The 11,411-nt window shown below is 40.0% G+C and overlaps 2 protein-coding genes across 3 annotated transcripts in view; both read right to left on the bottom strand.

Annotated features, from left to right (window-relative positions):
• Positions 1 to 611: 611 nt before the first annotated feature.
• gabarapb (GABA(A) receptor-associated protein b) lies at positions 612 to 3,496 on the bottom strand. The gene is made up of 4 exons (XM_005749766.1): positions 3,227 to 3,496; positions 1,894 to 1,972; positions 1,675 to 1,793; positions 612 to 1,526 (listed from the first exon to the last, which is right to left on the bottom strand). The coding sequence occupies exons 1-4, from the start codon at positions 3,314 to 3,316 to the stop codon at positions 1,446 to 1,448; spliced, it is 369 nt and encodes a 122-aa protein (XP_005749823.1). The 5' UTR covers positions 3,317 to 3,496; the 3' UTR covers positions 612 to 1,445.
• Positions 3,497 to 7,766: 4,270 nt separating this feature from the next.
• The window catches only part of LOC102200725 (CTD nuclear envelope phosphatase 1A), a 13,093-nt gene continuing 9,448 nt past the window's right edge, over positions 7,767 to 11,411 (bottom strand). For both annotated transcript variants that reach the window (XM_005749764.1, XM_005749765.1), the window contains exons 7-8: positions 11,065 to 11,149; positions 7,767 to 8,031 (exon numbers count right to left, since the gene is read on the bottom strand). In XM_005749764.1, coding sequence (XP_005749821.1) covers positions 7,971 to 8,031; positions 11,065 to 11,149 — 146 coding nt within the window. In that variant the 3' untranslated portion in view covers positions 7,767 to 7,970. The remainder of the gene's footprint in view (positions 8,032 to 11,064; positions 11,150 to 11,411) is intronic.

Genomic DNA, 11,411 nt, shown 5'->3' with positions numbered 1-11,411 from the left:
ACTATTAGATCAGTCAAAGTACTTTCTAACTGCAAGTCTCATTCATCCAAACACTTTTCTTTTCATAAATGCACTGAGGTCAAGTTGGGATTTAGTATCTTGGCTAAGCATACTTTGACTTGTAGGCTAGAGAAGCCAGGGATCAAACTACCAACTCTCTGATTAGTAGAAAACCTACCAACTAAGCCACATCAGAGCTTCCTTCCCAACGTTTATTTTTTGTATGCCAGTCTACTTTTGTAACACTTAAAGAAAGCAGGTGGAGGGGAAAAAAATAGATGTTGGAGTCAAATGTCTTTCTTGCATATATCAAAAATTATAAACATACACGTGGATATGCATGACTTTGCAAGTCAGATTATCAATGCAGCAACAGAAGCTGATATGATAAAGCAACCCACACAACCAGAAGAAAAATGAACTAAATCACAGGTTCATGTTTTTGTATGTTGTGCAAACTGTAACTCCCTTGAAGCGCACAGCATCAAATTAACCAGTGTAATGTTTCATTACATTGAAAGCCACAACTCACATGGCTAAAAAAAATAAATAAATAAAAGTGTAATTACTTGTTACCCTGTAGCAAAGGGACAAAAAAGACAAACAGCAGCTAGTTTTTCCATCACATTTTATTATGTATGGTCATGAATAGAGAGAAAGAGCCAGTTACGCAGCTGTATACAGAGTTCAATTGTAATTTTTCTTCTTACAAAAAAAAAACAAAAACTTAAAAAAATAGAAGAAAAAAAATTGCACTCAGCTTTACACAATCCTTAGAAAGTAAGCCATCTAAAAATTAACAACAATAACAACAATAATCATTAGCAGTCAGCATAATAGTCTTACCACTGAAAGCAGAGGATGATTATTTAGTCTGAATTCTATTATACTCCTTGAAAAGGTCCAATGCAGAGTAGCAAGCTAAATTCTCCTTGACATGCTTTTAAATAAATTTTGTCACTTTAGTTTGTTTTTTTCTAGTGAAAGAGTTCTTTTCCTTTGATTTCTCAGCCTAAGCTCAAGCTAACAAAACTGAACAAAAAAAAAAAAAATCCCCAAAAACATTTGCGTTCATTCTAAATAACACGCAATTTAAATCCTTTCTCCCTTAAACCCGGAGTAGCTATAGTAAAGGCCTATTTCTAGTATTATTTCATTAATCTCTCTCATTGTAAGTAAAGTAAAGTACGATCGGTTTTGACACTAGAAATTGAACTGGCCATGAGACCACTTAGTTACTGTTGAAAAGAAAAGCGGGAGACAAATACAATTCAGACTGCAGAGTAATAAAGACAGAACTGGATGCGAGAGGGGTAATGTATGGGTGGTGAAAGTGCATTTGACATATTCACTCTGGGAACTGTAGGCTGCTGAGCTGGATTTAATATTTAAATGAATGAATGGATGTGGAGGTCTCAGAAAGGTGGGTAGTGGTTGAAGTGGGATCAGATTTCCCTTTGGCTGTCCCCATACACACTCTCATCACTGTAGGCAATGTAGAGGAAAAAGTCCTCTTCATGATGCTCCTGATGGGAGGGGAAAAAAGAAAAAAACATGTTAGCGCAATATCAATAATGTAGGGAGAGGCTAAGGAGGAACAACCAAAGGCAACATGCTGGTTAAGCCATAATGTGAGAGCATGTGAGTGAGCAGGAAGCTTAACAGGACTCTTGCCTGGTACAACAATCCCATGGTAGCTGAGGTGGGTGGAATGACGTTGTTTACAAAGAAGAAGAGCGCATCCTCAGCTCGCAAGTGGATTCTTTTCCGGATGAGGAAGTAAAACTGACCCACTGATGAAAGAGAGAATATGTAATAGTAGAAATTTAACATGTGACATTACAACTCTAAAATAGAAGTCAACAACTTTTTATACTCCAAGGCAATGTTTACCCGTCAGGTCAGAGGGGACAAGGTACTTCTTCTTGTCCAGATCTCCTATTCTGGCTTTGGGTGCTTTCTCCACAATTACCTAAAGGTTAGAAAAACAAAAGAAAGAAAAAAGAAAAAAAAAAAAAAAACAGGTGTACAACATGTTTTTATTACAAAGGCTGCAATATGGTGTTCGCTTCATTGTCTCAGAAAAGGGATCTGAGAGTGTACCAAACTGTCAGTCAAGCGAGGCCAGGCACATCAAACCCAGACGAAGTGTTTAATATAACACAGATTATATTTCACAAAAGTATTTCAGTGTTAGAAAGAACCTGGTATATTTACACCCCGGCTATCAGACGTGCGTTTTAATTTTTGACCGCCTTCCCTACTAAACCTCTTTAAGTCTCTCTCCAGTCTAAAAATAGGACCGGTAAAATATCACTTGCCCACACGGTAAACACTGACTGCACAATTAATCAGCGTCCCCCCCCCCCCTTTTTTTTTTTTTTTTCTTTTTTTTTTTTAAGTTTAATTCAAATGATCATACAAAACACGACATCTGTGAATGTTCTCTGGGTCTTTGGGAAGTTATAATGGACTGTTTTCACCATTTAGTGACCAAATAAGTATTCAATTAATAGAGAAAATAAGCAGTGGTTAATTGACTACGATAGTTAATTGTTTGTTGTAGCAACAGAACAAGTTTACGGTAAACTACGATTGAAGGACTGTAAAACGAAAGCTTAAAAGTGATCATGATTGAAAGGAAAGTGTATTTCGTCATACTTTACAGGAAAAACCCGAAATTCCCACATTAAATCAGCTGATAGTTGTGACACAGACGGCCTCGATAGGCCAGACTAACTGGGGAAAGCCTTTATGATTTATCTGCAAGGAGCTGGGCGACGTAAACAACCCCGTTTTGTTGACAGCATCTATTTTAAGGCGCTCTACTGCGTTTCAACATCCAGCTACAGACCACTAAAAGAGTCTGTGCACACCTGCATGTCTTCACCGTAACCACCGTCACAGTCATAACCACCATTATTTGGCCACCAATGATGATTCACGGAAGAATAACACGGAGATCACCTGCTGGCCTGCTCACAGCGGCCGAAATTCCTACTTAACCTCTGCCGTTGTTAGCTACCATGTGTGGCGGTTACAACGTGGCAGTAAACAAACTAAGCAATATATTGTGTGGGTAAAATCTCTCTACAATATCACATTTAGATTTTAAGATTAAATTAGTAATAAAAATAAAACAGTGAGCATAACGAAATTAGCCTGACAGCAGTATAACAGCAAGGCAACCTAGCTAGCTGTCAAGGTGCTAACGTTAGCTACTTACTGGCACCCTGTCCGGATACTTCTTTCTTATTTTCTCGCCTTCGGACCGCCTCTTCTCAAAGGGATGCTCTTCTTTGTACTGAAACTTCATCTTTAAAAGAGATGACAGACAACAAGTCGGTCACTCCGCGGTGGTACGGGTTGCTTAAGAACTGACTCGAATCGCGGACACACAAACACAAACGATGCTAGCTAGCCTTAGCCTCGCCACAGCTGTTTTCCTAGTGCGACTGCAGCGGAGGGATACAATAACAACATGACGTAGAGGAAATGGGTAGTTCGCAGGGGCGTACCTCACCTTGTTTTAAACCCCATTAACGTCGCCTGTGTGATGATAATCGACGCGTATTCAAGAAGAAAATAATAATAATCTTGAAATAAACAGTATACGAAGAGCTTACGAATCAATGTTGCCTTTCTGTCTTTTTCTTTTCTTTTACGTGGAACTATTTTATTTTTTATCAGCCGCTGCGCATAAAGACGCGGGGCAGGGCACTGAGGAGGGATCTGTCCTTGTCATATGACCGAGGCCCAGCAGTTTGTGGTTAGGGAGGAGAAACCGAAAAACATGCGACATTTCATTGTGCTGGAGCTTTCGCTGATGCCCGGTGATAAACCCTGAACCAAACACGTTTATTCACATTTCTGCAGCATGTTGGATTATTGTATGTAAGCACAAGTTACTGCGTATTTAATGGTGAACTCATTACACCATAACAGACGAAAGAAGCAAATAACCAGGAGTTTTATCATTTACGCAAATTGTTGCTAAATGCTGGTTTTAGGATAACTTTGTGTAACTCTGGGAATTTACTGGGTTATTTTATTCACAATTTATATTAAAAAAAAGTTGAATATTTTGTCATGAACACATTTGGTAAACAAACTGTGCCTCCAAAGCTGCCACTCATACATCCTGAAACACTCACTTGCCTATTGCACATATGACCCACAGGTCTGTGAGTCACATCCATGTGACATCATTGTGGTTCAAAACCTCATGATCTCCTTTTGTGCACAGTGATGACACAGATTGCATAGATCTAAAAAGTACTGCACATATTTTTGTTAGAGAAACAACCCTCTCCTGCTTCAGACCAGAACGTTGCCTGATCATTTTAGATAATATTGTCTCTTGTTTTCTTTGTTATACATTTTTTGGGGTTGTATTTTTTCCCCTTAGTGTTCTAGATTTCAGTCTCATGGCTCTTTCACAGCAGGAACTTTAAAAAGTTAAAGTGTATAGTGTATACTCAGCTGATGTCAAATGCTGACTGATCTACATTATATATTATTATTATATTACGTGATATTCTCTTTTTTTTTTTGCTGTACACACACTCACACCCTCCAGGTCCAGGTACTATCACCCCCAGAGGGGCAATCTGCCCCAAGACCCAGGAGATGTTGCCCTTTGCTCTGGGGTGGAGACAAGCACAACACCCCCGGTCTTGCAGCAGCAGGGAGGCCCTGCATCCCAGACCCCAACCAGACAGTCAACTCCTCCTCCCCTCCCCCCACCGAAACGGTGAACAGAGAACAGGGATGTGAGATTGATCAATGATAACATGATAGACTCTTCTTGGAGTGAGCTCGCAAAAAAATCCGCTCAATTTGCAAGGTGGATGAAAGCAAGGCAGGTTTAAAGGGGCATCTATTTCGGTTTTCCTAATTTTCTATCACTCGCCACTTTATTAGGTGTCTCAATTCTCTGTGGCACAGATTCAACAAGTTGTTGGAAAAAATTCCTCAAAGATTTTGGTCCACGTTGACGTGATCACACAGCATTACAGTTGCTGCAGATTTGCTCATCCATGATGTGAGTCACCTACTTCACCACATCCCAAGCGTGCTTATTGGACTGCGACACGGTGACTGTGGAGGTCATTAAACTAAAGCAAACTTATCTTCGAGAAACCACTTTGATATCATTTGTGACATGGTGTGTCATCCTGCTGGAAGCAGCCATCAGAAGATACGTGCACTACTCAAAAGAGATGGACATGCTCAGCAACAATCATCAGGTAGGCTGTCGTGTTTAAATGATGCTCACATGATACTAAGGGGCCCAAAGTGAACCAAGATAACATTTTCCACAGCATCACACCACCACTAGCAGTCTCAACTGTGAATATAAGGAAGAATGGAACCATGTTTTCATGCGGATGGCAGGGTCAAATTCTGGGTCTACCATCTGAATGCTGCAGCAGAAATTTATCAGACCAGGCAACATTTATTTTTGTGAGCCTGTGCAAACTGTAGTCTGTTTCCTGACCTTAGCTGACAGGAATGGAACCCACTGCTGTAACCCATCTGTTTAAAGGGTCAAAATAACTTCTATTGCCTTTCTCCCACCTGCCTGTTTGCCCCCGTTTAGCAGGGGCAGCTAATCAGAAGACTTTTGGCTTAGAGGGAAGGTGGAAGGAAGCTTAAACTACTTGTTTGAGGGGGATAAACTGAGGAGTCTAAGAGCGTAATAGGTTCCCTTTAATAAGGTGGCTGGAAGGAAGCTGTGGTCAAAAAGGCAAAATCATATTTACCTCTTTCTGCGTTTCAACCTTTAAATCATCAGTGAGAGGCAGGTGTTAGCAAACCAAAGCATATACTGTATCAGCCTTATACCGTGATTAGAAATCACATTCTGAAGTCTTCAGCTTGGGACAAAAAACATTCACACATCATCACACGCACAGCTATGGCTGGCTAGCAGATGTGCAACCAAATCAGGGCTTATAGTAGAGGACTATTGCACTGCATGCTTGATACACTAACAGTAAGAAAAACGTCGATACTTTTCACTGACAGTCATTCATTTGCAAAACAGTCACAAAACAGTACAAAACACTACCTGCTGATTAAGATTATGCAACATGATTGAGATGGTCAGCAGTTCTCCCAAACGGACTTCATGTGAGGATGTTTTATCATCAAGTAGAGATGCGTATAAAAATAGAAACGAGAAAACTAATTTGCATACTTTGTCTTAAAATTACACTTTTCTTCACAATTAAAACAAATAAACGTACACATAAAAACTTAGAAGCGATTATGGCCTGCAGCAGTGCTTAAACGCACAGCTTACATGAACAAGAACAGCTTCTGTTTTTTGTCTCAAGTTCAAGCTGTAGATAAAATAAACAACAAAGATGGGACAGAAAGCCATTGTCTAGAGCTTTGGGGACAAAGGTTATTCCAGTTTGAAAAAGCCTTTATCAAAACAAAGTTAGGCTGAGATCAGTGCAGTTCCCCGTTACACCACATGGTGGCAGCAGATGATTAACCAAAGTGTTCCTCTCACAGAAACGGAACTCCAGTGAAGTTAGAGCTGCAAAATGTTAGGGCTCAAACATGAAGGGTGTTACTCGCAGTAAAAGAAAACAAGCTGAATTGTAACTGGTCGATACTGACAAGTGTTTTATTAGTAACACAGACCTGGAGACAGAGCCAATAAGAAGCCGCTGTGAGCCTTGACAAGACTGACATTGTTCAGAAGGCATTTAAAGATGGAGCGTCTAATAGTTGAACCGATACAATAAAAAGGGGAATGGGTAAAAAAATAAAATAATAATAATTAAAAAAAAATGCAAAGGGGTGGGAAGGCTGCAAGTTTGAATCAACTAACAAACAAACTGCAAAAAAAACAAAAAAAAACAAAAAAAAACAACAAAAAAAAAAAAAAAACAGGAGATTAAGTGCAATTCTTATTAAATGAAACCAGGATGGCATCAAATAGTTTTTTAAAAATGAGGCGAAGAAATTGTTGTGGTATTCAGAAGTCATATTAGCAGATATCATGGTAACAGAGAAACAATCAGATATGGAAAGGCGGAACGGCAGTCCGTGTATCATTACAAGCCATTCTTTTCTTTTTTTTCCTCACAACTTTAAAGTGTTTATCAGAGTCCCATGAAGAAGTTTGGGAGAAACAGTTGTTGGTTATGGCTGAGGGAAAAAGAAAAAGAGAAAAAAAAAAAACAAAGAAAAGAAACTTCGACTTCTTGGCTATTTGTCCAGAAAAAAAAATGCCTGTGGGTGGTATGTTGCAAGCAAGGGTCCATCAGTTACATCATTTAAATTGATCCAATCTTGCTGGGGGAGAAAAAAATAGAAAGTACCCTGGGAATTGATGACTCGCCGCTTGGGGTATGATGGTGATCTTAAAAAAAATAAAAATAAAAAAAATAAAAAATAAAAAATAAAAAAAAGGGGGGGGGGGTAGTTTTCTATTTTCCCCCTACTCAGTTGCTCCAAGAGGTTAAGACAGTAAACTGATGAGTTTGCTGAAGTGCAGTATGTTGTGATGACGAAGAAGAGAGAGAGAGAAAAAAAAAAGTCTTTGTTGCATCGCCGATCCTCCTCGATCTCCCAACTTTATCTTCAAATTTTTTTAAAAAGGACTAATGAAGTCAGCAAGCGTACTCCGACTCCATACACACACAGTCAGTATCAGGAGCGATAAGGCAGAGAGGCTCCTCTTTGTTTTGGAGAAGAAAAAAAAAGTACAAATAAAGAACCAAGAGAAAAAAAACAACAACGGAAAAAAAAAAAAAAAAGCTGGCTCCCCCTCCCTCCCCAGTAGTTCGTGGGTTCTGTTGATCCCATACTGTTCATCCTGTGTGAGGCGGTCACCTCAGGAGGGGCTCGGAGAGGGCTGGTGGGTCGTCTACGTGGGAATGGAGGGCAGGGTGGAAGCCAGCAGAGAGAAGAGGCTGGTCAACAAGCCCGATCCCTCTCAATTCAGCCAATCACCAGAGCCGGTGCTGGTGGAGGTTTCGACTGAGGACGGAGCGGACATCAGCAGTGAACCTATGACAAACAGGAGGACATTTCAGTGTACTTGCTGCCATCGTAGCAGGGAAACCAATGCATGTTTAACACTGTCAGGACAAAAAAGCTCATTTATTTGTTTGAGTAAAATCAAAAGATCAGCCATGTTCACGCTGGCAAGTATTCAGAGTATTCCCACTGCTTCAATGCAACACATTAGCTCTCCTTTTCAAGAATTCAGTTATTTATTTACATTTCAGTTATTTACTGTGTAAATCTTAAATTCTGCTGTTCCTTTGATGTGACCAGAGAGAAGGATGCCACACAAATTCTCAATTTTTCTGTCTCCTTTTAACTTTTTGGCATGAAGCTGCCAAAAAGTTAAAAGTACATCCAGTCCTATACTTCTGTCAGCGTGTATGCTAAGTCAGGGAACGTGACGGCAAAGGTGATTGCTTTTATTCTGTGGAAGTATTCTTTGTGCAGCGGTAAAACAGGAGCAAAACCTCTGAAACTACAGCCAGTGACTTTTTGGTTCAGTCAATGATGCCAGCCAAAAGGAAACTGATGAGCCTGCTGCTGGTGTGTTTTGAGGAAAAGATCCTACCAATATCACACGCTGTGCAGAGGTAATGCCAGTGCACTAGAGAGGTAAACATGCAGAAGCTTACACACCCCATGGTCATATACCCAACATATACAAGCTAACTGCAAACCTGTGTTTCCTTTTCTCAGTAGATTACTTTTTCATATCAGTAATTATTAGGGGTGCAACGATACACAAAATTCACAGTTCGGTTCGATACTTTGGTGTCACGGTTCGATATTTTTTCGATACAAAAAAATGTTCATGCATTTTTAATTTGTCATTTATTAAAATTATAAATATATATTTTAACTCAAAAGTACAGTTTTTAAATTTAACCCTAACCCTTGTGCGTGTTTTTTATTTTGACAGCGAATGCGCACCTGTGGACCACTTATGTGCAGCCCTGGTTATTTAGCTCATCATATTGCAGCCACAGAAATTCTTTTGTCCATGAAACCATAAAGCTGCACTTTCTTTTTGCCTTATAGTCTGATTTGTCATAACTTCTCCGTTTTGTGGTAAGCTTTTCTTTGGCTGTCACTTCTTCACCCTGACCTGTCTTATTTGGCTCAGCAGAACTGAAATGCTTTTACACACTCACTCACATAAGCTCAGCGATTCTCTGCGCGATCAACCTCTCACATGTTTAAGCTGCGGGAGATTTCACTTGTCATGTTTGCATAGTAAGCTAACGATTAATAAGACGATGTCAGAGGAATTGGTGCACAAATTATCATCACTCACAGATCAGTGCTGTCGCTCTCTATACACAGTTCGCACGATTGCAAAGTGAAAGCAAAAAAACAAGCGCAAATTCAAACGCGACTTCAATATGTCACATATTGACAGTGGCTCACCGATGCAATGACATAATTACCCAGCTACATTTCTGAAAGAATGCAAAAGCATTGACATATATTTTTCCTACAATAGCCCGATGGGCAGGGAAGAGATAGATTTTGGTAGCCCGACTGAAAAAATCGCTAGCTCCGGGACGTCGGGCTAGCGATATTGCAAGCCCTGTATCTGATTGAGGAATCACTCATCTTTGGAAAAGAGAGTTTATTACAGAGAAATGGCTCTTTCCAAAATAAAAGCTATACTATCCGCTTCTTCTGGGCTATATTCTCAGCAGCATAAGGAGAATCATGTGCTAACAGCTGTCTAAATGACTCGGCTAAAGTTAGTAGCATGCTTGTTGTTTTTGTCTTTGCACTAGGATGATGTCGGCGTAAATGTGCAGTCATATTCGTTGTGTTCCCACTAGTGCTTTCAGGTTAATCTCGTTGAAATGACCTTAACGCCACAACACGGCAAATCTCCGTTAACGAGCTACCGCCGATCGCTCCGTGCATGTGGCTAGACGGCCAACACGTTAACGAGCTAACTGCGCTAACACACTAGTTCACACCAATGTAATTGAGCATTGCATGGCACATCCAACATACTGTTTTACTTTAGTCCATGACTTGCTTACCTTCAGGGTCATACGTCACATGAAAACCAAAATAATTCCAAACGCCAGATCTGAATGAGGTTCAATTTGCCTGTTGCAAGTAGAGCTTAACTTCTGTCTCGCTAGCTTGCCCTGCTCTCTTCCTTCTGACTATGCTGTCTGTGTTAAGCGCTCAGTGGATCTGCGCTCGACAGTGCAGCCTAGGCGGAGTAGTCGAACGCAGATTCACTGAGCGCTCAACACAGACAGCATCGTCAGAAGGAAAATTGATAAAATAAATTACAAATGTTGTATTGTTCGATACATATGCATACCGAACCGAAAGCACTGTATCGAACGGTTCAATATCGATACGAATATCGTTGCACCCCTAGTAATTATGTAATGTAACAAGTTACTTTTAACAGTAGCTTAATCCAACAATGGATAAATCAACCTGGTGTTAAAAATAACGCCTGACATACACATCCTAAAATCAATGATAAACACTCAGCATCTCCTTTGTTTACCTCATACATTACACACTGTGCAGGTTTGCCGTTAATTCAATTCTATTTTATTTATATAGCGCCAAATCACAACAACAGTCGCATCAAGGCGCTTTATATGTTAGCCTTAGCTTTTCGTAGGAAACTTCATCCAGATGCTTGTCACTCTTCTGAATGAATTCACATGAGATTTCTTGCCTCACACTGAATAAAAACAGCTTTTTAAAGCAACTGAACTACTTCTAAGAGGAACTGCAGACAAAATGCGTGAAACATTTTTTTTGTTGCTGAAACGACTTATAAAGAGAAAGCAAGTAAAGCCACCAAAATAAAGAGATGATACTTTGAGTCCTTGTGGTCATATGAGGATTTAGTCTGGTGTTAACACACTGACAGCTTGTGAGCTTTTTGCTTTACATGTCTTAAACAACTCATTTAGAATGAAGAAGTATGCAAATAACCTTACAACAAAGTAAGCCATGCAAGCCAGTGTCTGCGCTATCCCTTTGCTTTCATGCAAGCTTTATTATGCATTTTACCTTAGTGCATCCAGCATAGGCAGCAAGTTAAGAAGTGCTGTGTCACTAGGGTCGCTGAACCAGGACTTGATGGGTATTGCATTGTCTGGAGGGCAGAAAACAGCCAGTCAGTTGTGTCAGAAAAATGGACATGGTAGTGATTTTGTGCTGCTTTTCTGAAGAAGCCACAGAGTGTTCAAGGAGCTTCGCACTTAATGTACTGCAACAGCATTTTACAACACAGGCCCTGAAGTGAAAACACCTTCGCTTATGTCTAGAGCTGGGCGATATGAGATTTTTTCATATCACGATATGTTTTTTTCATTTCAGGCGATAACGATATCTATCACGATATAAGCCAAATAACT

This window comes from Pundamilia nyererei, unplaced genomic scaffold (genome assembly GCF_000239375.1).
Source record: "Pundamilia nyererei isolate P.nyererei 1_Seehausen unplaced genomic scaffold, PunNye1.0 scaffold00254, whole genome shotgun sequence".
Lineage (NCBI taxonomy): Eukaryota > Metazoa > Chordata > Actinopteri > Cichliformes > Cichlidae > Pundamilia > Pundamilia nyererei.
The sequence above is the reverse complement of the archived record's forward strand: the minus strand, read 5'-3'. Positions and strand labels throughout refer to the sequence as shown.